This window comes from Palaemon carinicauda, chromosome 1, assembly GCF_036898095.1.
Source record: "Palaemon carinicauda isolate YSFRI2023 chromosome 1, ASM3689809v2, whole genome shotgun sequence".
Classification (NCBI taxonomy): domain Eukaryota; kingdom Metazoa; phylum Arthropoda; class Malacostraca; order Decapoda; family Palaemonidae; genus Palaemon; species Palaemon carinicauda.
Window position 1 is genome coordinate 256,933,798 of NC_090725.1, and position 27,921 is coordinate 256,961,718.

Sequence of the window (27,921 nt, forward strand, 5' to 3'; positions counted from 1 at the left end):
GGTGCGATGGTGATCAGCATCTGCAAGAGGGCGATCGTTCAGGGTTGTGCGATGAGGAGCAGCATGCGAAAGCGGGCAATCGTTCAGGGTTGTGCGATGGCGAGCAGCATGCGCAGGTGAATGATCGCGTGAAAGGGTGCGATGGTGATCAGCATCTGCAAGAGGGCGATCGTTCAGGGTGGTGCGATGAGGAGCAGCATGCGTAAGCGGGCAATCGTTCAGGGTTGTGCGATGGCGAGCAGCATCCGCAGTTGAGGGTCGCGCGATGGCGATCAGCATCCGCAGTTGAGGGTCGCGCGATGGCGATCAGCATCCGCAGTTGAGGGTCGCGCGATGGCGATCAGCATCCGCAGTTGAGGGTCGCGCGATGGCGATCAGCATCCACAGATGAGGGTCGCGCGATGGCGATCAGCATCTGCAGTTGAGGGTCGCGCGATGGCGATCAGCATTCGCAGTTGAGCTAGTAGCTGGCGAACCATGTTCCTTCAGAAGTGTTGGAGAACGTTGGCGTGCCAGCTGTAACACACGTGGGCGATCCGGAGATCGCTGGCGAGCTGATGATCGCTGACGAGCTGACGATCGCTGGCGAGCTGATGATCGCTGACGAGCTGACGATCGCTGGCGAGCTGATGATCGCTGACGAGCTGATGATCGCTGACGAGCAGAAGGCTACGCGTGGAAGCCTGCGCAAAGAAGAGTCCTTGACCCCGACCTGAACCGAAGTTCTAGATCGCGAGGGCGAACGTGGGCGCACAGGGCACGTAACAGGAACCGCAGGGAAGATCATCTTGAAAGCGCTGACGAACAGGAGAGCGCTGACGAACAGAAGGGCGCGCAGGGAAACCCTGACACGCAAGGGAAGAACCCCCGTGGGGGCAACCCTTTGCCCCGAAGGGATCGTTGTCCGCCGGGAGACTGATGTCCGTCGGAAGACCGCTGTCCGTCGGGAAGACCGTTGTCCGTCGGGAAGACCGTTGCCCGTCGGAAGACGAGATTAGACTGCTGTCCATCTGCACCAAGACGGAAGATCGAGAAAAAGAAGTTGTAGGCTGCAAACGGAGATTCAAAAAGGCGCCTCAAGCACCCTTATAGGGAGATGAGAGGCCCTTACGACGAGGCGGACGGTGGGCCTTACGGCGAGGGAGGCCAACAGCAACAGCAACAGAAGAAACCTCCGAAGAGGAGTCTCTATGAGTGTACTCTCTCGCGAACGAAAGAGAAACACTTCGTGGAAGAGACTGGTCAGCCAGTGACCTAAAAGGAGCAATCCTCCGAAGAGGAGCTCCTGCAGTTGCCCAGCCCCTTGAGCGAAACTGCAGGTGCGACCGCTCAGCACCAAGAGCATAGTCGCACGAAAAAAAAGGCAAGAGAAGAACCCCCCAAAAGAGGAAAAGCTCAAGCCTGGACAGGAAAAAACTTCCCTCGGAAGGAAAGTTATCCGCCCAAGGAGGCAAGCCTCCTGACTGTTCTAAAATGAACTGGAGAGCTGTCCGTCGACACGGGAGTACTACCAGTAGAAGGAGACACGCCCCTGACGACAATACAAGGGGGGAGGCAGCAACAGCCGAATCCCCAGGACTCAACCAGACAGCTCACACCGTTGCTATGTTACAGAAACGAACTAGATCGGTAACTGTAAAAAAAAAAAAACAAATAATATTAGTACACATTCATTCCCCCGGGAAGGCTCCGAAGAGGAATCCCGAGGAAAAGGAACAAGAATTACACAACAGGCACGTGCCCTCACAACCACTTACACTCGCGGAAGGAGAGCTGTAACCAAAACAGAATTATAACAATTATAATTATGTAACTATGTAATTATGTAATTTAAAAAATGAATGAACACTAAAGAAAAAAACGAAAACCCCGAAAGGAATCGTTCTACAAGCTGAAAAATTAACAACTACAATTAGATTCATAAACTAATTGAGACAAAATGTACGGCGTAGCAACCCCACCCACACGGGAAGGAAGCTACAAGGGCGTAGTAAAACATAGTAAAAGGGTGAACGACCTCAAGAGAGAGAGAGAGAGAAAGACCGAAGTCAAACTCGATCGCAACCCATAAAATTAGGCCGTGGTGGCCTAACTGCCGAGGCCTCCACGTAGATATCGTACACTACACACACACATCTGAAAAGGAAACTTACTTATTTCTATACTCAAATATATATACAAACATGAAAACATGTTTACATATATATTGAGTAAAAGAAAAGTAAGCGATTAAGTAAAGACAAAACAGACAATGGCTGCCAAGCGAGGACCAAGACAGACACGTCTGTCACAGTCCGAGCCAAAAGTGAAAGTGAGTATTCACCTGTGTGTGAGGGGGAGGAGGGGTAGCTAGCTACCACTCCCCTACCCCCCCGCTAACTAGCGCGGGGGTAATACACCCTCGTTAAATTCTAATGGCTCGCCATTTCAGCTACGCTAAAAGTAATAACCCTTTGTAAATAGCGTGGTTTGTATTTCGGTTACGGAACAATAACTTTTTCACTGAGAATAAAATCTATTTTAATTTTTTTTTCTCCATTTGGGCTTCTCCATGTCTCATTTTTATGGATTTTATAAAAAAAAAAAAAAAATAATAATTCTACAAGCATGTCTCCTCTGTCATTTCTTGTGTCTACTCCAAATTTACTTATTGCTGATTCTCCTCTCATCTTTTGATCTACTTGAGCATTGAAATTACCTAAAACAAATGTAAATTGAGTCATATTTTTTCATATACAGTATACAGATCATCATGGAAAGTGTATATCTTCCTTTGTATAGGACGATATTGGTGCATACATTTGAATGATCTTCAAATTATACTGTTTTTATTTTTTTTATAATCAATCCAGCAAGTCTATAACTACAAAATTCTTCTATGTTATCTGCAATATTTTTACTAACAAGAAAACTCACTCCATTTTCTTTGTTCCTTTCATGTACTCTGAAGCAAAATACAATATGGCCCTCTTTCAACTCTATATAAGATTCCCCAGTTCTAATTCTGCTCATTCCTATTATATCCAAATTTTTTACTCTCAGCTCTTCTAGTAACAACGCAAGATCTTTTTCCCTAAACAGGGTTCTGACACTGTATGTTGCAAGGTTCAATTTCCAATGGTGGCCTGTTCTATTCCCGAGAATTTTTAGCACCCCCCGCAATGAGACATAACTACCTGCCACCTTGGGGAGTTGTTCCCCTCCCGTTGGTGACTGGGGGCCAAAACAGGGTAGTTTTATTCATGTCTGGGGTTTGGACAGTTTTCATCACCATGCTGGCCACTGCAGATTGGTGACGACATAGTGCTGTGTGCAGAGAGGAAGTATGAGTTGGAGGAGAAGCTGGAGAGATTTAGAGCAGTACTTGAGGAGAGGAAGGAGAATAAGCAGGTCATAGACCAAATATATGTGTGCTAGTATTACTGATGATGGTGGACAGAGCATAAGAATGGATGGGAAAATATAAAGTACAGAAGTTCAAGTACTTGGGGTCCATGGTAGAAGCTGGTGGAAGCATGGATCAAGAGGTGAGACAACAGATCCAAGCAGGATGGAACAACTAAAGGTCTGCATCTGGGGTACTTTGTAACAAGAAGGTTCTTCTCAGATTGATGGGAAAGTTTCATAGGACAGTAGCAAGAGAAGACCAGTTCTTTGTTATGAAACAGAAACAGTAAGTATGAGGAAGACCGAGGAGAAGATGGTAGTAACCAGGTAGGATAGGATTTAAAATGACTATATAAGAGGATTAATAAAGGTAGTTGAAGTATTAAAGAAAATACAGGAGAGAAGTTTAGATGATATGAACACTTGTTACAAAGATATGAACATCATGTTGGAAAACATACGATGAAGATGGAAGTTCAGAATAGAAGTAAGAGAGTGGGACCAAGAAAGAGATGATATGATTGTGTATAGGAAGATTTGCTATGCAAAGGTATTGATGAAAAGGATCAGACCAAAAATCGATGGAGACGACTCATTCATAACAAGAGTTCTCATATGGAAATGGGTTAAAGCTGAAAAGATAGTGTGTGCATATACTGTAAATAAATAAATAAATAAATAAATAAATCAATCAATAAAATAAATAAATAAAATAAAAATAACAAAAATAAAATAAAATAAATAAATACATATATATATATATATATATATATATATATATATATATATATAAAAGTATACTGTATATATATATATATATATATATATATATATATATATATATAAATATACTGTATATATATATATATATATATATATATATATATATATATATATATATATATATAAAAGTATACTGTATATATATATATATATATATATATATATATATATATATATATATAAAAGTATACTGTATATATATATATATATATATATATATATATATATATATATATATAATATATATATATATATATATATATATATAATAAAATAAAATTATAAAATAAAAATAAGAAGTAATCACAAAAAATTCTGAAGACATGTACAGTAATCAATTTTATAACATGATCAAGAGGTCAATACACTACTATAATAAATTAGCTAAAGTGATCCTTACCCATCAATGAGAACAAGATGGCAATGAATACCACAATAGCAAGAACCTGCTGAAAGTTTCGGATCCACCTCATAGTACGGGACTGATTTTTCTGTGGATCGGCAGCCAAGTATCCTTCTGCGAAGGCCACTTTTATACTTTGTCGAAATTCCTCTGAACCTTCCTCTGATAACAGACCTGCATCATGGGACACATAAAAGCTTATAGACTAACTTAAAATAAGAAAATATCATTTCAAGAAAAATAGGATATAAAATTACATTGACTCTACAGCTTTAAACATATCCATATTTACATTATCTAGTAAAAATTACTGCATTGTATATAATAATGAAAATTTACTATCATCCTTACCCAGACAACATATTATGCATATAAAATCATTTTATAAAAATTCTCAATCATAAATCTGACATCCATGCTCAAAATTTTCAGGGAATGATGTCAACAACAATTTCCAAAAGTTCTACAAAAATAGTAAAATAATTTATTTAAGACTTTGCAATTAATTTGTGGCTGGACAGTGTTCCCAAAATGTTATTTTCCTTAGTAAAATAAATTTTTGAATATACTTACCCGATGATCATGTAGCTGCAACTCTGTTGCCCGACAGAAAAAATCTAAGGTCGGGATACGCCAGCGATCGCTATACAGGTGGGGGTGTACAACAACAGCGCCATCTGTCGAGTAGGTACTCAGGTACTTCTTGTCAACAAGAACCAATTTTCTCCTCGGTCCACTGGGTCTCTATGGGGAGGAAGGGAGGGTCCTTAAATTCATGATCATCGGGTAAGTATATTCAAAAATTTATTTTACTAAGGAAAATAACATTTTTCAATATTAATCTTACCCGATGATCATGTAGCTGATTCACACCCAGGGGGGTGGGTGGAGACCAGCATACATGTTAACAAAAGAAGCTAAGTATCCCGTATTTCATTTTAGCAGTTATTCAAAATAACAAACATAAAATAAATAAGTACCTGGTAAGGAAGTCGACTTGAACCATTACTCTGCCTTTTTAAGTACGTCTTCCTTACTGAGCCTAACGATCCTCTTAGGATGCTGAGCGACTCCTAGGTGCTGAAGTATGAAGGGCTGCAACCCATACTAAAGGACCTCATCACAACCTCTAATCTAGGCGCTTCTCAAGAAAGAATTTGACCACCCGCCAAATCAACCAGGATGCGGAAGGCTTCTTAGCCTTCCGGACAACCCAAAAACAACAATAAAAAGCATTTCAAGAGAAAGATTAAAAAAAAAGGTTATGGGATTATGGGAATGTAGTGGTTGAGCCCTCACCTACTACTGCACTCGCTGCTACGAATGGTCCCAGGGTGTAGCAGTTCTCGTAAAGAGACTGGACATCTTTAAGGTAAAATGATGCGAACACTGACTTGCTTCTCCAATAGGTTGCATCCATTACACTCTGCAGAGAACGGTTCTGTTTGAAGGCCACTGAAGTAGCGACAGCTCTAACTTCATGTGTCCTTACCTTCAGCAAAGCATGGTCTTCCTCCTTCAGATGAGAATGGGCCTCTCTAATCAAAAGCCTGATGTAATAAGAAACTGCGTTCTTAGACATCGGTAAAGCAGGTTTCTTAATAGAACACCATAAAGCTTCTGATTGTCCTCGTAATGGCTTTGTACGTCTTAAATAGTACTTAAGAGCTCTTACTGGGCATAGTACTCTCTCTAGTTCGTTTCCAACCAAGTTGGACAGGCTTGGGATCTCGAACGACTTGGGCCAAGGACGAGAAGGAAGCTCGTTTTTAGCTAAAAAACCAAGCTGTAAGGAACATGTAGCCGTTTCAGATGTAAAACCTATGTTCCTGCTGAAGGCGTGAATCTCACTGACTCTTTTAGCTGTTGCTAAGCAAACGAGGAAAAGAGTCTTCAATGTGAGATCCTTAAAAGAGGCTGATTGAAGCGGTTCGAACCTTGCTGACATCAGGAACCTTAAAACTACGTCTAGGTTCCAACCTGGTGTGGCTAACCGACGCTCCTTTGAGGTCTCAAAAGACTTAAGGAGGTCCTGTAGATCTTTGTTGGTGGAAAGATCTAAGCCTCTGTGGCGGAAGACTGCTGCCAACATGCTTCTGTAACCTTTGATCGTAGGAGCTGATAGGGATCTTACATTCCTTAGATGTAAAAGGAAGTCAGCTATCTGCGTTACAGAGGTACTGGTTGAGGAAACTGAATTCGCCTTGCACCAGCTTCGGAAGACTTCCCATTTTGACTGGTAGACCTTGAGAGTGGATGTCCTCCTTGCTCTGGCAATCGCTCTGGCTGCCTCCTTCGAAAAGCCTCTAGCTCTTGAGAGTCTTTCGATAGTCTGAAGGCAGTCAGACGAAGAGCGTGGAGGCTTGGGTGTACCTTCTTTACGTGCGGCTGACGCAGAAGGTCCACTCTTAGAGGAAGAGTCCTGGGAACGTCCACTAGCCATTGCAGTACCTCGGTGAACCATTCTCTCGCGGGCCAGAGGGGAGCAACCAACGTCAACCGTGTCCCTTCGTGAGAGGCGAACTTCTGCAGTACCTTGTTGACAATCTTGAACGGAGGGAACGCATACAGGTCTAGATGGGACCAATCCAGAAGAAAGGCATCTACGTGAACTGCTGCTGGGTCCGGAATCGGTGAGCAATAATTTGGGAGCCTCTTGGTCATCGAGGTAGCGAACAGATCTATGGTGGGCTGACCCCACAGGGCCCATAGTCTGCTGCAAACATTCTTGTGAAGGGTCCACTCTGTGGGGATGACCTGACCCTTCCGGCTGAGGCGGTCTGCCATGACATTCATGTCGCCTTGAATGAACCTCGTTACCAGCGATATCTTTCGATCTCTTGACCAGGTGAGGAGGTCCCTTGCGATCTCGAACAACTTCCTCGAATGAGTCCCTCCTTGCTTGGAGATGTACGCCAAGGCTGTAGTGTTGTCGGAGTTCACCTCCACCACCTTGCCTAGAAGGAGGGACTTGAAGTTTCTCAAGGCCAGATGAACTACCAATAGCTCCTTGCAGTTGATGTGAAGTGTTCTTTGATCCGGATTCCACGTGCCCGAGCATTCCCGTCCGTCCAGTGTCGCACCCCAGCCCGTGTCCGATGCGTCCGAGAAGAGAAGGTGGTCGGGGGTCTGAACAGCCAATGGTAGACCTTCCCTGAGAAGAATGCTGTTCTTCCACCACGTCAGCACAGACTTCATCTCTTCGGATATAGGAACTGAGACCGCTTCTAGCGTCATGTCCTTTCTCCAGTGAGCAGCTAGATGATACTGAAGGGGGCGGAGGTGGAGTCTCCCTAACGCGATGAACTGGGCCAGCGATGAAAGCGTCCCTGTTAGACTCATCCACTGCCTGACTGAACATCGGTTCCTTCTCAGCATGCTCTGGATGCATTCTTGGGCTTGACTGATTCTGGGGGCCGACGGAAAAGCCCGAAAAGCTCGACTCTGAATCTCCATACCTAGATAGACAATGGTTTGGGATGGGACGAGTTGGGACTTCTCTATATTGACCAGGAGACCCAATTCCTTGGTCAGATCCATAGTCCATTTGAGATTCTCCAGACAGCGACGACTTGACGGAGCTCTTAAAAGCCAGTCGTCCAAATAGAGGGAGGCTCTGATGTCTGCCAAATGCAGGAATTTGGCAATATTCCTCATCAGTTTGGTAAACACAAGAGGTGCCGTGCTTAGGCCAAAGCACAGGGCTTGGAACTGGTAAACGACCTTTCCAAAGACGAACCTTAGGAAAGGTTGGGAGTCTGGATGGACGGGGACATGAAAGTACGCGTCTTTTAGGTCCAACGAGACCATCCAGTCTTCCTTCCTGACCGATGCTAGCACCGACTTCGCCGTCTCCATGGTGAACGTCTGCTTGGTGACAAAAGCATTGAGAGCACTGACGTCCAGCACCGGTCTCCACCCTCCTGTCTTCTTCGCTACCAGGAAGAGACGGTTGTAGAAGCCCGGGGATTGATGGTCCCGGACTATGACTACCGCTCCCTTTTGTAGCAAGAGAGACACCTCTTGCTGTAAAGCTAGCCTCTTGTCCTCCTCCTTGTAGTTGGGAGAGAGGTTGATGGGAGTAGTTGCTAGAGGGGGATTGCGCAAGAACGGAATCCTGTACCCCTCTCTTAGCAACTTCACAGACTGAGCGTCTGCACCTCTGTTCTCCCAAGCCTGCCAGTAGTTCTTGAGCCTGGCTCCCACTGCTGTCTGGAGAGGTAGGCAGTCAGATTCTGCCTTTTGAGGACTTGGAACCCTTCTTCTTTTTGCCACGTTGACTGTCGGCACGGGTACCTCCTCTGCTGGAGGTTCTGCCACGAAAGGGCGGGATGAACCTAGACGCTGGTGTGTCCATCCTAGGTCTAGGCACGGAAGGTAAAGCTGTGACTTTACGTGCGGAAGACGCCACCAGGTCATGGGTATCCTTCTGGATCAACGAGGCAGCAATCCCCTTGATCAGCTCTTCCGGAAAGAGACACTTGGAAAGCGGAGCAAACATCAACTCCGACTTCTGGCATGGTGTGATCCCCGCAGACAAGAAGGAGCAAAGGTGATCTCGCTTCTTAAGCACTCCGGACACGTACGAAGCCGCAAGCTCACCAGACCCATCCCGAATGGCTTTGTCCATGCTTGACATGATAAGCATGGCAGAGTCCTTATCCGAAGGGGAGGTCTTTCTGCTTAATGCTCCCAAACACCAGTCCAGGAAGTTGAAGATCTCAAAAGCACGAAAAACTCCCTTCAACAGATGGTCCATGTCCGAAAAGGTCCAGCAAATCTTGGAGCGTCTCATAGCCAGCCTGCGGGGAGAGTCAACCAGACTTGAGAAGTCGCCCTGGGCAGAGGCAGGAACTCCCAAGCCGGGTTCCTCTCCCGTGGCATACCAGACGCTAGATTTGGAAGCAAGCTTGGTAGGTGGAAAGATGAAGGCTGTCTTCCCCAGTTGCTTCTTGGACTGCAACCACTCTCCCAGTACCCTCAAAGCTCTCTTGGATGAGCGCGCGAGTACGAGTTTCGTAAAGGCAGGAGCTGCTGACTGCATGCCTAAAGCGAACTCAGAGGGAGGTGAGCGCGGGGTTGCAGACACAAACTGGTCCGGGTACAACTCCCTAAACAGGGCAAGGACTTTCCTAAAGTCTAAGGAGGGAGGCGTAGACTTGGGTTCTTCTATGTCGGAGTGTGGATCGTCCAAATGCGCAGCTTCGTCGTCATCAGATACTCCTTCATCCGAATGCTGAGGAGGAAGTGGCAAAGGTGGAGCAGAAAGCTGAACGGCAGAATCCGGCAGCACGGGTGCATGCGTAGCTGCACTGGACCCAACATCATGCCGCTGCTGGTCAGTCTGAGAGCTGGCAACAACAAAAGCGGAGTGCTGGTGCGTGGGAGGGACTGCCGTGGGTTGCGGAGACTGCCGCATTGCGTCAAAACACGGCAGCTTGACAGCACCTTCCCACTGCTGATGCGGTAGCTCACGCATGTCAACGGAGGGTGCCGCATGTCGGCTAACGTCAACATGCGTCTGGCAGGGTCGACTGCGCATCGGTGGTGGAGCTCTCACAGGCGGAGTGTGGGAGCAGGCAGCCGCAGTATCTGCTGAGCGCACAACCGTGGCAGGTTGTAGGTTAACAGGTGCAGTGTCAACCTTCTCAGCACGATACTCCTGCATGAAGGAAGCAAGCTGAGACTGCATAGTCTGCAGCATAGACCACTTAGGGTCTACCGTGGTTGGTGCGGCAACAGACGGAGTGATTGCCTGCTGCGGAACCACTCTACCTCTCTTGGGAGGTGTGCAGTCTTCGGAAGACTGCGGCGAGTCCGAACTGACCCAGTGGCTACACCTGGGCCGTTGGACTCGCTCGGAAGGGACCTTGCGCTTGAGAGGTCGTGAGACCTTGGTCCAACGTTTCTTCCTAGAAACTTCTTCCACAGACGAGGAATGAATGGGCTCACTCATCTGTTTGTGGATGGGACGATCTCTGCAAGATACGTCCGCAACCACTGAGGGTACATCCGTACGCTGATCAAGGCCTGTCGAACCCTTTGGTCCTTCGACATTGCTTCTCCCCTGGGCTTGGGAGCTTGCAAGAGGTCCCGGACTGGGAGGACGACTGGCACGAACAGATGCACCCTCATGCGTAACACTGACACTGACACTTTTCACCGCACTTGCACTCACTACACTTCCCACTGCACTTTTCTCTTTCAACTCTTTGACATCGGCCAAAAGTTGATTCCGGTCATTAGCTAATGACTCCACTCTGTCACCAAGAGCCTGAATGGCACGCATCATGTCCGCCATTGAGGGTTGAGCACTAGTAGCAGGGTCGGGAGTCACCACTACAGGGGAAGGAATAGGTTGAGGGGCATGGGGAGAGGAAAAATCAAAAGAGCGAGACGAACTCCTCCTGATCCTATCCTTCTCTAGCCTACGTGCATTCTTAAGGAATTCATTAAAATCGAATTCCGAAAGCCCAGCGCATTCCTCACATCGATCTTCCAATTGACAGGATTTACCCCTACAATTGGAACAAACGGTGTGAGGATCTATAGAGGCCTTCGGAAGACGCCTAGAACAGTCCCTAGCGCTACACTGCCTGTACTTAGGGACTTGAGAATGGTCAGACATCTTGAATTAGCCAAGGGGGGAATCCAAAATCTATCAAAGTCGTCAACAATTAATCCAAAACTAATAAAAAAAGCTTGATAAGTTAATGATAATAACTCCTGAACAGCGAAAGCTAAAATCTAGAGAGAATACATCACCAAAAAGCGTGAAATCAACTCCAGAAACAACAGCGTATCCAAGTAGGTCTTGCCGGTGGCACGACAGAGGAAAAATTGGTTCTTGTTGACAAGAAGTACCTGAGTACCTACTCGACAGATGGCGCTGTTGTTGTACACCCCCACCTGTATAGCGATCGCTGGCGTATCCCGACCTTAGGTTTTTTCTGTCGGGCAACAGAGTTGCAGCTACATGATCATCGGGTAAGATTAATATTGAAAACCAGATATACAGACATATATATGTTCATACTGAGAGACCCTACACTGATGGATATAAATATTGATGAAATATCAGATGCATGGAGCAGCCTTAAGGCTCGTTATAATGCATGCTAAGATTAAAGGCTTATGGTTGAGCTTTCTTCAATTTATAGTAATGATTCCCACCCATTCAAAATAAATGTGCACAATGAAACTAAAACATTTTACCACTTAATTTCACTTAAACTATGAATTTTATTTTTATATTCACATTCCTGAGGAAAAAAAAGTTGCAACAAAGGTAAATCTTCCTAGTACACTAAGAAACTTCATTCACATTACAAAATCTAGTATTTTCGATGAATTCTAGTCATTCTCATCATATATAGATTATTTTATTCCTTAAAACGTAATAGTTTAGTGAAGGGCAAAAATATAAACATATTATTACCATTACTACTAGCTATGCTACAACCATAGTTGAAAAATCAGGGTGCTATAAAGCCCAAGGGCTCCAACGGAAAAGTAGCCCAATGAGAAAAGGAAACAAGAAAATAAATAAATCATATAAGTAATAAATAAAATATAAAATATCTTAAGATCAGTAACAACATTAAAATAGATGTAATATATATTAAACACTATGATGAGAGACTGTCAGCCTGTTCAACATAGAAATATTTGCTGCAATTTTGAATTTTATAAGTGCCACTAATTCAACTACTGTGCCTGATTAGGAAGATCATTCCACAATCTTGTCCCAGCCAGAATAAAACTTCTAAAATACTGTGTAGTGTTGAGCATTATAATGGAGAAGGCAAGATTGTTTGAGATAACTGCAAATCCAGTACTATGTATAGGATGGTGCAGTCTGAGAAGTTCTGAATGAAAAGGATGGTCTTATGCAACAAGCATTAAGAACTGATCAACAGTGCCAGTGATTAAACAAGCATTAAGAAGTGATCAACAGTGCCAGTGATTAACACTTAGATCAGGACTAAGAAATTCAATAGACCACAAGTTCTTGTCCAACAAATTAAGACACAAGTCAGCAGCTGAATACAACTCGGTAGGACAATACTAAAAAGGAGGTAGAATAAAAGAATTGAAACATTTCTTCAGAATAGATTGATAACAAAAAAATCTTAAAAGACTTTCTCAAGAAGCTAAGTTTTTTTTGTGCAATTGAAGAAACAGACCGAATGAGTTTCTCAGAACTAAATTTGCACTCACGAATCTTCATGCCCTATAATTTTCTCCATTTACTAATCTTAGTTAGATCTCTATTAAGGGATTCAGCAACCCCAGAATTACATTCAGGAAATGGAATTTAAGCAAAGAGAGTAGCAACAATTGTATATGTATTGAACTTGTTTTCTAATCCAAAACAACTTATGTGTATATACAACAAAAGTATGAAAAATAATGGGCCAAAAATGCTACCCTGAAGAACACCAGATGTCACATTCCTATACTTGCTATGATGCCCATCAATAACTACTCTTTGCAATCTATTGCTTAAGAATTCAAAAATGTTGCTATGAAAAGACCCATCTACTACCAACTGCCTGGGTTTGAAAACAAGGGCCTCATGATTAACAAGGTCAAAGGCAATGCTAAAATCTAGGCCAATTACACAAACCTCCAGACCACAATCAAGGGATCCCTGTACAGCATTGGGAATTGTAATAAGGGCATCGCATGCTCCACAGCTTATAAAAAAGCCAAAATGCAAACTAGGGAACAGATTATTACCTTCAATATAAGGAGTTTTGCCAATAGATGTTTTAACAATTTAGATACTATGAGAGCTATGGAAATTGGGCAGTAATCATCGGGCTAGAGTTAACATATACACATTTACCTAATGGAAAAACATTACTAATTCTCAATGAGCAAAAAGAACCTCTTTTGCTAACTTGCACAAAATAACAGACAACTTAGGCACTAAGAAATAAGAGATCTTTATAAAAAACATAGGAATAATCACAAATTGAAAAAATAATTTGTATTTTTCCAGCTATACAAACCCGAGTCCCATAATTTGGGTACAGTATACTCTTGCACGCAAGCTTGTATAGCCAATGAAGAATCATCAAGGATCTGGCAACCAATATGGCATGCCCTACTAGCGTGTGTCGGATCAACAGGTTGTGGCTTGAAGCAGGGATTCACTTTGACTCTGGCTACAACCCTACGACTAGTGGGGTGAATGCAGAGGGAAGTAAAACTTAAATGACTAGGGTTTGTATAGAGGAAAACACAAATTATTTTACAAATTTGTGATACATTGCTACGCAAAGCCAAAAATTTTGTCATTAAAAATGGGAGTCTTCCTTAGGTGTGAGGGTGAGAAGTCCTATTGACCATCTGGCTGACAATCAATTCAAAGAGGATGTGCACAGTCTGGAAAAGTGAAAAGTGTCCTTCACCCTTGCATCCCATGGCCCATGAATGGGTTATAGCACACTGTACAGTATTAGATGACATGCTATTGTCTGTAATTGGCACAGAGACTGCACAGGCTGTAATATCATTAAGGATTTGCAAATTAATCACGAGCCCCCTCAAAAAAGAATGTGAGATCAACACCTCTGCTTATGGTAAAAAAACTACCCGTCACTAGTGAGCTTACCTACATAAGTGTCTGACCAGCAGAAATATCACACATGATGATCCTAAGAGATGACGATGATGAAAAGAGAGGAAAAAAAGGGCAAACATTCTACTCACATGCAAATACAATTTAATGGGTGCAAACATTAGGCTATCTGTCTTGTACTGAGTGGGTTCACTACACTAATTGCTGGGCAGTTACCACAGGTCCAAAAGTGGGGCAGTATGGCAAACCTTTTGCGCAATTTGTGATACAAGCACCAAATTTGGCACAAATGTACATTAATATATTCCAAACACTTGAAATCTATGTTTCCTATTATTTTTGGACATAATGAAGCTATTGACTTGATTCTGGTATGGAAATGTATGTTTTTTGGGGGCAAAGAATCCAATGGTACTAGTTTCTACTTGGTATTGTCAAGTATTGGGTGACATATTGGCTTTCAAAATGGCAGTCACTTGAAAATTACATTTGCGATTATCTCTGGGTCTAATGCAACTACTGACTTGAATTCTGATGTCTAAATGTATGTTTATGTGGGGGTGGTAGTGGTGGTGATGATGGTGTTGGTGATGGTAGTGATAGTTATAGTGGTATAGTAGTGTAATATTGTTGATAGTAGTGTAGTAGAGATGACAACAGAAATACTAACAAGGACGATTTTATTGCAGGTTCGGGAGACAGTTCCACCATGTCCAAGAGCTTCAAGCAAGCTGATGCTGCTGGTGAGCAAACTTCACCATCAACATCACCACAAGTTATGCCTCATATGTCAAGAGGAGAAGATGGAGACACCAAGTGTTGGAAATTGTAAGTGTTATAGTGGTATAGTAGTGTAATATTGTTGACAGTAGTGTAGTAGAGATGACAACAGAAATATTAACAAGGACGATTTTATTGCAGGTTCAGGAGACAGTTCCACCATGTCCAAGAGCTTCAAGCAAGCTGATGCTGCTGGTGAGCAAACTTCACCATCAACATCACCACAGGTTATGCATCATATGTCAAGAGGAGAAGATGGAGACACCAAGTGTTGGAAATTGTAAGTGTAGCTGACAAAGAAGATTGGGCCAAAGAAGATCGGTACCTCAATCAAGCGCATCATTAGATCTGGGTTCCATTCCACATGTGGCCATTTGGGAGCCACCGAGGTTACTTTGATGTGAGGTTTAGGGAAGTTGGTACCCTCTTGCCTCAATACCTTCTGAATTAGGCAATAGGGTGAAAAAACATAGCCGCTAGACTAGAGGACTCAGCTCCTACCAATTGCCCCTGGCAAATGAGATTGTCAGCAAAGTACATTTCTTTTGCCCAGAATGAATCTTGCTAAAAATTCTCTTGTTGTTTAGTGCCCAAGAGTGAACCTGCTTCATTAACTCAAGAGAAGTGCTGCAAAACAGTATCTCTATGCTTGTTGAAGTATACCACTACCATAGCGCTGTTGCTCTTCAACACTACCAAGTGGTCTCTCAGACTCAGTTGGAATGATTGCAACAATGCAGTGTTGCCTTTTATTAAAACAGGTTGATGTGCAGGCTTTATCTTCCTTGACTGGCACCCTACAGTGATCAGATTCCTTAGGTGGGCTTCCCATCCCTCATTTGATATGTTTGTAAACAACAGTAATTCCGGCGTAGGACATTCCAGAAGAGTTCCCTTGATGATGTTCTTGCCCTTTAGCCACCAAGTTAGATTGTCCCGAACCTCTTGCTCATCCACTGGGATCAGGGGATGAGGGAATGGTGGATGCTGTCCATTATCTCTTCAGATGTATGTGGAATAGGCTTCTCCAAGGATTAGAGGTGTCCAAGAAGTTTTTGCTACTGCTGAACTGGTAGTTGCTGTGACATGAAAGGTTGAGCTACTCTCTTTAGTCTACTGATGCAATCGCTTGTTGGAAAAACTGGGGATCATGGCAAAAGGAAAGAAGTTTGTCTCGATGTTGAAGGAGCTGTCTCCGGGAAAAGGACAGGAGCAAACAATTCTCTAGGTACCTCAGCAAACATATGCCCTTGGTATGTGCCTAAGCTGAAACTAACATAAACACAAGAGAGAACACTTGGAGGCAATTGAGAGAGAAGGTTTTGGCCTGAAAACCCTCCCCAGAGAACACTTTGAGGCAGTTGACAGAGAAGAATTTGAACTGAAAAACCTCCCCAAGGATGCAGCAGATGAGCTTCCTTGAATACCAATATTCTAGTATTTGAAAGTATGCCTCATTCAGGTCTAGAGAGAGTAAAAATCATTTTTTTAATGGCTGCTCTTACAGTGCTCGCCATATAGATTTTGAATGGAGTCTGTAGAACATACGGTAATCGTTAAAGGGGGAAAGCTCGACTGGATGGTATGACAGTAATGTCATTGGAGTCTGAGTGAGGGGAGGATGAGAGACAATGAACATGACACAGTATCCGTCACGAAGGACATTTACTCTCTAATCCTTGGCCCAGTACAATTCCCACCTTGCCCAATGACTTGATAGGTATCTCACCACAAATGGCAGTAAGCAGGGGCTGCCAGTCCTATCATTCTTTGGCTCCTCTCATACCTCGTCCCCTTCTTGACTGACCACCTCGAGGTTGAAAGGGTAGAATTGTATCGGGATTTCTATGGGACAAGGGTGTAGGAGGAATCGACAACAGCTTCTTTAGAACCAACTTAAAAGGTGTTATCGATTTTGTGAATTTGGGGTTCTTTGCACCATTAAAGGAGACAGCTCAGTGTAAACAAAGTCCTGTCTTTAAGCGTACAATGAATTTATAAGAGTGTGGGCAGCGTGACTGGCCTGTTAGTGATAATATCACACATCAGTTATATATCCCCATTTACTTTTGATTTCCAACCTATCATTTAATAAAAAAAAAAAATACAATTTCTTGGAAAACCTTGAAAACAGTTCAGAAGTAGTTTCATACCATTACCATATTGCTTTCACTTAACAATACCTGTATTAAAATAATTTTCCACAACCCACTATACTCATAGATGCACCCTACACTTAACTGTATAAATGAAAAAAAAATTAAAAAGCATGCAATAGAACAAAGATTAGCAATATGAAAAATCTTAAAATAAATTTAAACTCACTTTTCAACTTTGGGTTGTTTTCTGTTTCTTGCTGCAATGTTCTGCTTGAGATTGTCCTTTGTTTTGATTTTAACCCATCTTTCAACCTGTTGGCCACAGTCGCTTGTCTCAGAGTCTCACGTTCTATAGACTGTTTTGTTTTAAAGCCACGATGAGGAATATAATCTGAAATTTCAAACCATAAAATAATTCTAGTTTACAGTATATTTTTTATAATACTCAAAGGAGGAACAAAGTGAACTGACATTAGATCAAATTAGTCTAACAAAAAGCTTCACAGAAAGAACCTTCCCCCTTTCCAGCATAGTCACAAATATGGGCAAGTAAAGAAACTAATTCCTATGTGACTAAAGACTGTAATACAGTAATTCCATGCCATATCGCAGTTCACCTATCGCTTCTTCAGTATATCGTAGATTTATAAATACTGTGTATATTATATGTAAATCTATATCGCAGACTTCCTCTTTTAAATCGCATGTTTCTTAAGACAGATAAGATTTATATTTTTCATAATTTAATTATCTTTTTTTATAAATAGTTCTCTTAGGGCCTAAAAATAATAAATCAATTACAGTAATACTATATATATTAGTGTAACACTTGTGATCTTGCATTCAGCATAGTGCAAACAACAAATTTTCACCCATAAAAAATAATTTTATCATGTATCTCTTTTATCATGCAAGTTCTTTTTTAGAGACCAAATTATAATAAACTAATCTCCTTTTCTCCACTTATTTATCCCAACTTCTAGTTAAAGAAAGCAAAAGAGAATGAATGATAAAATGTTATTTTTATAATAAAATAAATTTTTGAATATACTTTCCCGGTGATTATATAAGCTGCAGCTCTGCTGCTCGACAGAAAACTCTACGTTAAAAATCCGCCAGCGATCGCTATGCAGGTAGGGGGTGTACTTCAACAGCGCCATCTGTCGTGCAGGTACTCAGTACTCAATGTAAACAAAGAACTCAATTTTCTCCTCGGTCCACTGCGTCTCTATTGGGGAGGAAGGGAGGGTCCTTTAATATATAATCACCGGGTAAGTATATTCAAAAATTTATTTTATTATAAAAATAACATTTTTCAATATTTAACTTAGCCGGTGATTATATAAGCTGATTCACAGCCAGGGGGGTGGGTAGAGACCAGCAATAAATGTTTACATTATTATGAGCTAAGGATTTTTTATTTCATTTTAGCAGTTATCAAAATAACAAACATAAAATAAATAAGTACCTGGTAAGGAAGTCGACTTGAACAATTACTCTGCCTTTTTAAGTACGTCTTCCTTACGGAGCCTCGCGATCCTCTTAGGATGCTGAGCGACCCCTAGGAGCTGAAGTATCAAGGGTTGCAACCCATACTACAGGACCTCATCAAAACCTCTAATCTAGGCGCTTCTCAAGAAAAGAATTTGACCACCCGCCAAATCAACCAGGATGCGAAAGGCTTCTTAGCCTTCCGGACAACCCAAAAACAACAATAAAAACATTTCAAGAGAAAGATTAAAAAGGCTATGGAATTAGGGGAATGTAGTGGTTGAGCCCTCACCCACTACTGCACTCGCTGCTACGAATGGTCCCAGGGTGTAGCAGTTCTCGTAAAGAGACTGGACATCTTTAAGATAAAAAGACGCGAACACTGACTTGCTTCTCCAATAGGTTGCGTCCATTATACTTCGCAGAGATCTATTTTGTTTAAAGGCCACTGAAGTTGCGAAAGCTCTAACTTCATGTGTCCTTACCTTCAGCAAAGCTTGGTCTTCCTCACTCACGCCAAAGCCGTGGTGTTGTCCGAGTTCACCTCCACCACTTTGCCTTGAAGGAGAGACTTGAAGCTTTTCAAGGCCAGATGAACTGCCAGTAGCTCCTTGCAGTTGATATGCAACGTTCTTTGACTCGAGTTCCAAGTTCCCGAGCATTCCCGACCGTCTAATGTCGCGCCCCAGCCCGTGTCCGATGCGTCCGAGAAGAGAACGTGGTTGGGAGTCTGAACAGCCAGGGGCAGACCCTCTCTGAGGCTGATACTGTCCTTCCACCAAGTCAGGGAAGACTTCATCTTCTCGGAAATGGGGATCGAGACCGCTTCTAGCGTCTTGTTCTTTTTCCAGTAAACAGCTAGGTGATGTTGAAGGGGACGGAGGTGTAGTCTTCCTAACGAAACGAACTGTTCCAGGGATGATAGTGTCCCTATCAGACTCATCCACTGCCTGACTGAACATCGTTCCCTCTTCAGCATGTTCTGGATGCATAACTGGGCTTGACTTGTTCTGGGGGCCGACGGAAAAGCCCGAAAAGCTTGACTGTGAATCTCCATCCCTAAATACACAATAGTTTGGGATGGGACCAGTTGAGACTTTTCCATATTGACCAGGAGACCCAATTCCTTGGTCAGATCTAGAGTCCACTTTAGATCCTTCAGACAGCGACGACTGGAAGAAGCTCTTAGAAGCCAGTCGTCCAAATAGAGGGAGGCTCTGATGTCCGCTAAATGAAGGAATTTGGCTATATTCCTCATCAGCCTCGTAAACACAAGAGGAGCTGTGCTTAGGCCAAAGCACAGGGCTTGAAACTGGTAGACAACCTTTTCGTACACGAATCTCAGAAAAGGTTGGGAGTCTGGGTGGATGGGGACGTGAAAGTATGCGTCCCTTAGGTCTAAAGAGACCATCCAGTCTTCCTTTCTGACCGCTGCTGGAACGGACTTTGTGGTCTCCATGGCGAACGTCTGCTTTGTGACAAAGACATTCAGCGCACTGACGTCTAGCACCGGCCTCCACCCTCCTGTCTTCTTTACCACTAAGAAGAGACGGTTGTAGAAGCCCGGGGATTGATGGTCCAGGACTTTGACTACCGCTCCCTTTTCTAGCAAGAGAGACACCTCCTGCTTCAATGCTCGTCTCTTGTCTTCCTCTCTGTACCTGGGAGAGAGATCGATGGGAGACGTTACTAGAGGGGGTTTTCGTACAAACGGGATCTTGTACCCCTCTCTGAGCAACTTCACAGATTGTGCATCTGCGCCTCTCTTCTCCCAGGTCTGCCAGAAGTTCTTGAGTCTGGCTCCCACTGCTGTCTGAAGAAGGTGGCAGTCAGACTCTGCCTTTAAAGGACTTGGTTCCTTTCTTCTTCCCACGTCTCCCTTCGGCACGAGCACCTCCTCTGCTGGAGGCTCTGCCACGAAAGGGCGGAATAAATCTGGACGCTGGAGTGTCCATCCTGGGTCTTGACAAGGTAGGCAAAGGGGTGGCTTTGCGGGCAGAGGACGCAACCAGGTCATGGGTGTCCTTCTGAATCAAAGAAGCAGCAATCTCCTTAATCAAGTCCTCTGGAAAAAGGCACTTTGATAGGGGAGCAAACAGAAGTTCTGATCTTTGACACGGTGTCACTCCAGCTGACAGGAAAGAGCAAAGATTCTCACGTTTCTTGAGGACCCCGGATACGAACGAAGCAGCAAGCTCACTAGATCCGTCACGTATGGCCTTGTCCATGCAGGACATTATGAGCAAGGAAGATTCCTTGTCAGAAGGGGAGATCTTCCTGCTCAAAGCTCCCAGACACCAGTCCAAAAAGTTGAAGACCTCGAAGGCTCTAAACACTCCTTTCAACAGATGGTCTAAGTCCGAAGGTGACCAGCAAATCTTAGAGCGTCTCATGGCTAGCCTGCGGGGAGAGTCTACCAGACTTGAGAAGTCGCCCTGGGCAGAGGCAGGAACTCCCAAGCCGAGAACTTCTCCCGTGGCATACCAGACGCTCGATCTGGAAGAGAGTTTAGCAGGGGGAAACGTAAAGGCTGTCTTCCCTAGACTCTTTTTGGACTGCATCCAATCTCCTAAAACTCGTAAAGCTCTCTTGGACGAGCGTGCGAGGACGAGTTTCGTAAAGGCAGGCGAGGATGACTGCGTACCTAAAGCAAACTCTGACGGAGGAGAGCGTGGAGCCACAGACACAAACTGGTCCGGAAACATCTCTTTGAACAGAGCAAGAACTTTTCTAAAGTCCAAAGAGGGTTGCGTGGTCTTGGGTTCGTCAAGGTCCGAATGTGGTTCATCAACGTGTGCCGCATCGTCATCATCAGAGAGTCCATCATCCGAGAATTGAGGAGGAAGCGGCAAAGGAGTAGGAATCGGCTGGTCAGCTGAGTCCGGTAGCACGGGTGCACGCGTGACTGAACCGGACGCAACGTCATGGAACTGTTGCCCAGTCTGTGAACTGGCAACAACCATAGCAGCGCGGGGACGCATAGCGTCTACTCCAGACTGTCTAGTCTGATGTGGGCGAGCAGAGGCAACCACACTGGGTTGCGGAGGTTGACGCACCGCGTCAAAACAAAACAACTTTGACGGATGTTGTACCTCGCGAACGTCAACGGAGGGTTCCGTGCGTCGCTGAACGTCAACATGCGGCTGGCAGGGTACACTGGAACGCATGGGTGGCGGGACTCTCTCAGCTGGAGTGCGGAAGAAGGTCGCCTCAGCGTCCACAGGACGCACAACCGTGGTTGGTTGTAGGCAAGAGGTTGGTGCAGCATCAACCTTCTCCGCACGAAAGTCCTGCATCAGAGATGTTAACTGATACTGCATGGTCTGCAGCAAAGACCACTTAGGGTCTACAGGAGTAGGTGCGGCGACAGACGGTGTGACTGCCTGAGACGGTACCGCTTTGCCTCTCTTAGGAGGTGAGCAGTCGTCGGAAGACTGCAGCGAGTCCGAACTGACCCAGTGGCTACAACTGGGCCGTTGGACTTGCGCGGAAGGGACCGACTTGCGCTTAAGAGGTCGCGAGACCTTGGTCCATGGTTTCTTACGAGAAACCTCTTCCGCAGACGAGGAATAAATGGGCTCTCTTGTCTCTGTGTGGGTGGGGCGATCTTGGGTAGATACGCCCGAAACCACGGAGGGAACGTCTGTTCGCTGATTAAAGCCTCTCGAACCCTTTGGTCGTACGACATTGCTTCTCCCCTGGACTTGGGAGCTTGCAAGAGGTCCCGGACTAGGAGGACGACAGGCACGAACAGACGAACCCTCAAGCGCAACACTATCCACAACACTATCACTCACTTTATCACTACCCACTGCACTCTTACACTTCAGCTCCTTGACGTCCGCCATGAGCTGGTTACGGTCACTAGCCAAGGACTCGACTCTCTCACCCAGAGCTTGGATGGCACGCATCATATCTGCCATCGAAGGTTCTTGAGTGCCAGAAGGGGGATTAGGAGCAACCACTACAGGGGAAGGAATAGGTTGTGGGGCATGAGGAGAGGAAAATTCAACGGAGCGAGAAGAACTTCTCCTGACTCTATCTCTCTCTAGCCTACGTGTATATTTCTGGAATTCGATAAAATCGAATTCCGAAAGCCCAACGCATTCCTCACATCGATCTTCCAATTGACAGGTTTTATCCCTACAATTGGAACAAACGGTGTGAGGATCGATAGAGGCCTTCGGAAGACGCCTTGAACAGTCCCTAGCATTACACTTCCTGAATTTAGGGACTTGAGAAAGGTCAGCCATTTTGAATTGGTCAAAGGGGAATTCAAAAACTATCCAAAGTCATCAACAAATAATCCGATATCAAAAAAAGAATGCAAGGATTTACTGAAGAGAAAGCCTGCAAAGCGAAAGCTCAAAACTAGAAACGTGTACTTCACCAAATAGTTGTGAAAACCAATCCAGTTAGCAACAGCGAATTAGTAGGTCTTGCCGGTGGCACGACAGAGAGAAAATTGAGTTCTTTGTTTACATTGAGTACTGAGTACCTGCACGACAGATGGCGCTGTTGAAGTACACCCCCTACCTGCATAGCGATCGCTGGCGGATTTTTAACGTAGAGTTTTCTGTCGAGCAGCAGAGCTGCAGCTTATATAATCACCGGCTAAGTTAAATATTGAAAATAGTTTTACTAAAAACTACATACTTAACTTTTATATTGTAAAATAAAACTGATAATTTAAGTAATAATTGTCTCTTTTAGCAAAAGGAATAAATAATTTGGTAGCTTCCCTTAATCAGCTCATTTGGAAAGCATAGAGGGTAGCCCCAAAGAGCTTACAAACGTAAACAACGGAAAAGATATATATATGGCGTTTTAAATTTTATAATACAATACTGTATCAACATATGAATATTATAATCTTTATTACTGGATACAGTTAAGTGAAGCATCAGTGTTATCAAAATCCTGTTATCTTTAAATACAATTGTAATTTTGGCTACAGTAAAAGGACAAATAGTTTGGTCAACAGCGTAGTCTGGCCAAGCAGTATACATATTCGTTAATGACAGTTCAGAGCACTAGATGAAACGAGAGTAGGAAAAGCATCTGGTATGGATGGTGTGAGAGCTGAGATGTTGAAGGAAGGGGGTGTGACTGTACTTGAATGGTTGGTGAGATTGTTTAATGTGTTTTGTGTTGTCAATGGTACCAGTAGATTGGGTTTGTGCATGTATTGTACCACTATATAAGGGTAAGGGAGATGTGCATGAGTGTTGTAATTCAAGAGGTATTGGTTTGTTAAGCGTAGTTGGAAAAGTGTAAGGTAGAGTAATGAATAATAGGATTAAGGATAAAACAGAGAATGCAATCTTAGAAATACAGGGTGGTTTTAGAAGAGGTAGGGGTTGTATGAATCAGATTTTTACAGTAAGACAGATATGCGAGAAATATTTAGCAAAAGGTAAGGAGGTGTATGTTGCGTTTATGGATCTGGAGAAAGCGTATGATAGAGTTGATAGGGAAGCAATGTGGAATGTGATGAGGTTATATGGAGTTGGTGGAAGGTTGTTGCAAGCAGTGAAAAGTTTCTACAAAGGTAGTAAAGCATGTGTTAGGATAGGAAATGAAGTGAGTGATTGGTTTCCGGTGAGAGTGGGGCTGAGACAGGGATGTGTGATGTCACCGTGGTTGTTTAACTTGTATGTTGATGGAGTGGTGAGAGAGGTGAATGCTCGAGTGCTTGGACGAGGATTAAAACTGGTAGACGAGAATGACCATGAATGGGAGGTAAATCAGTTGCTGTTTGCGGATGATACTGTACTGGTTGCAGACACAGAAGAGAAGCTTGGCCGATTAGTGACAGAATTTGGAAGAGTGTGTGAGAGAAGGAAGTTGAGAGTTAATGTGGGTAAGAGTAAGGTTATGAGATGTACGAGAAGGGAAGGTGGTGCAAGAATGAATGTCATGTTGAATGGAGAGTTACTTGAGGAGGTGGATCAGTTTAAGTACTTGGGGTCTGTTGTTGCAGCAAATGGTGGAGTGGAAGCAGATGTACGTCAGAGAGTGAATGAAGATTGCAAAGTGTTGGGGGCAGTTAAGGGAGTAGTAAAAAATAGAGGGTTGGGCATGAATGTAAAAAAGAGTTCTATATGAGAAAGTGATTGTTCCAACTGTGATGTATGGATCGGAGTTGTGGGGAATGAAAGTGACGGAGAGACAGAAATTGAATGTGTTTGAGATGAAGTGTCTAAGGAGTATGGCTGGTGTATCTCGAGTAGATAAGGTTAGAAACGAAGTGGTGAGGGTCAGATCTGGTGTAAGAAATGAGTTAGCAGCTAGAGTGGATATGAATGTGTTGAGGTGGTTTGGCCATGTTGAGAGAATGGAAAATGGCTGTCTGCTAAAGAAGGTGATAAATGCAAGAGTTGATGGGAGAAGTACAAGAGGAAGGCCAAGGTTTGGGTGGATGGATGGAGTGAAGAAAGCTCTGGGTGATAGGAGGATAGATGTGAGAGAGGCAAGAGAGCGTGCTAGAAATAGGAATGAATGGCGAGCGATTGTGACACAGTTCTGGTAGGCCCTGCTGCTGCCTCCGATGCCTTAGATGACTGCGGAGGTAGCAGCAGTAGGGGATTCAGCATTATGAAGCTTCATCTGTGGTGGATAATGTGGGAGGGTGGGCTGTGGCACCCAAGCAGTACCAGCTGAACTCGGTTGAGTCCCTTGTTAGGCTGGAGGAACGTAGAGAGTAGAGGTCCGCTTTTTTGTTTTGATTCATTTGTTAATGTCGGCTACCCCCCCAAAATTGGGTGAAGTGCCTTGGTATATGTATGTATGTACATAAGAATGTGCCTACATTAAAGGTAATTTATGGCTTAAAAAGTGTTTTGAGTGTATAACAGGTTTATAGGTATGTTATGAGGTTTTATAAAAGCTTAAATTCATTAGAAAAAAAAAAGAAATATGTAAAATTTAAAAAATAAAGAAAATATACTTTAGATTTCTGTATCTTCTTAGCGGTTTTTCAGCTATCGCGGGTGGGTCTGGAATGGAACACCCAGGATAGCCAAGGGATTACTGTACTGTAAAAGCAAACTGCAGCTCTATGATATAAGCAATATTATAGAATTTATCAAAATATGACCACTTCCTGCAGATTGCATAATAAACTATCAAATAAATGTTGACAATAATTAACAAATTCTACATTTGATATATAAGGACTACTGCATATGCAAAGAAGCGAAAAACTTACTTGTACTAAGGCACTGTTGTGACCTTAGAATGTTTTGAGTAATCCTGAATAAAGGTCTGATTTCTGCTTCTCTCAATATACTTGACAAGCTTTCACCATTTTGCTTATTTTCCAAAAAAGTATTACAAGACACATGAGACTCGTACCACCCTCTGTTCCCTGAAAGTAAAATCAGACATTTTTTGTAATAATTTTCATCTTTCCTTATACAAACCTGTGTCCTTTAATAGTAGTATGTTTTCAGCATAGCTGGAAATGATATTTTAATTATAAAATAAATTTTTGAATATACTTACCCGGTGAATATATAATAGCTGCAACTCTGTTGCTCGACAGACACATACAGTAAAAACTCGCCAGCGATCGCTATACAGGTTGCGGGTGTGCCCACCAGCGCCAACTGTCGGCCAGATACCACTCTCGATGTAAACAAAGACTCAATTTCTTCTCATCCCACTGCGTCTCTATTGGGGAGGAAGGGAGGGTCGTTTAATTTATATATTCACCGGGTAAGTATATTCAAAAATTTATTTTATAATTAAAATATCATTTTTAAATATTTAACTTAGCCGGTGAATATATAATAGCTGATTCACACCCAAGGAGGTGGGTAGAGACCAGGGTTAAATATGTTTACATCGTATAAGCTAAGAGTTTTTTATTTCATTTTGACAGTTATCAATATAACAAAACCAAAATAAATAGGTACCTGGTAAGGAAGTCGACTTAGACGATTACTCTGCCTTGTAAGTACGTCTTCCTTACGGAGCCCAGCGATCCTCTTAGGATGCTGACAGACCCCCAGGAGCTGAAGTATCAAGGGCTGCAACCCATACAACAGGACCTCATCAAACCCCTAATCTGGGCGCTCTCAAGAAATGACTTTGACCACCCGCCAAATCAACCAGGATGCGAAAGGCTTCTTAGCCTTCCGGACAACCCATAAAAACAACATTAAAACATTTCAAGAGACAGATTAAAAGGATATGGAATTAGGGAATTGTAGTGGTTGAGCCCTCACCCACTACTGCACTCGCTGCTACGAATGGTCCCAGTGTGTAGCAGTTCTCGTAAAGAGACTGGACATCTTTTAAGTAAAATGACGCGAACACTGACTTGCTTCTCCAATAGGTTGCGTCCATGATACTTTGCAGAGATCTATTTTGCTTAAAGGCCACGGAAGTTGCTACAGCTCTAACCTCGTGCGTCTTAACCTTAAGCAAAGATCGGTCTTCCTCACTCAAGTGTGAATGAGCTTCTCGTATTAACAATCTGATAAAATATGACAAAGCATTCTTTGACATAGGCAAGGATGGTTTCTTAACCGAACACCATAACGCTTCAGATTGGCCTCGTAAAGGTTTAGTACGAGCTAAGTAGAACTTAAGAGCTCTAACAGGGCATAAGACTCTTTCTAGTTCATTGCCTACGATCTCCGATAAGCTAGGAATATCGAAAGATTTAGGCCAGGGACGAGAAGGTAGCTCATTTTTGGCTAGGAAACCAAGTTGCAGAGAACAAGTAGCTTTTTCTGACGAAAACCCGATGTTCTTGCTGAAGGCATGAAGCTCACTGACTCTTTTAGCCGAGGCTAAGCATACCAGGAAAAGAGTCTTAAGAGTGAGATCTTTCAGGGAGGCTGACTGTAAAGGCTCAAACCTGTCTGACATGAGGAATCTTAGGACCACGTCTAAATTCCACCCAGGAGTAGCCAAACGACGCTCCTTAGAGGTCTCGAAAGACTTAAGGAGGTCTTGCAGATCTTTATTGTTGGAAAGATCTAAGCCTCTATGCCGGAAGACCGAGGCCAACATGCTTCTGTAGCCCTTGATAGTGGGAGCTGAAAGGGATCGTCCTTTTCTCAGGTATAAGAGAAAATCAGCTATTTGGGCTACAGAGGTACTGGTCGAGGATACGGAAACTGACTTGCACCAGTCTCGGAAGACTTCCCACTTCGATTGGTAGACTCTAATGGTATAAGCTCTCCTTGCTCTAGCAATCGCACTGGCTGCCTCCTTCGAAAAGCCTCTAGCTCTCGAGAGTCTTTCGATAGTCTGAAGGCAGTCAGACGAAGAGCGTGGAGGCTTTGGTGTACCTTCTTTACGTGTGGCTGACGTAGAAGGTCTACTCTTAGAGGAAGACTTCTGGGAACGTCTACTAGCCATCGAAGTACCTCGGT

General features: G+C 43.6%; 1 protein-coding gene across 1 annotated transcript in view; it reads right to left on the reverse strand.

The window, feature by feature from the left end:
- LOC137655373 (ATP-dependent zinc metalloprotease YME1L-like) overlaps positions 1 to 27,921 on the reverse strand; it is a 135,896-nt gene that overhangs the window by 48,440 nt on the left and 59,535 nt on the right. The window contains exons 4-6 of the mRNA XM_068389266.1: positions 25,743 to 25,901; positions 17,268 to 17,432; positions 4,571 to 4,747 (exon numbers count right to left, since the gene is read on the reverse strand). Coding sequence (XP_068245367.1) covers positions 4,571 to 4,747; positions 17,268 to 17,432; positions 25,743 to 25,901 — 501 coding nt within the window. The remainder of the gene's footprint in view (positions 1 to 4,570; positions 4,748 to 17,267; positions 17,433 to 25,742; positions 25,902 to 27,921) is intronic.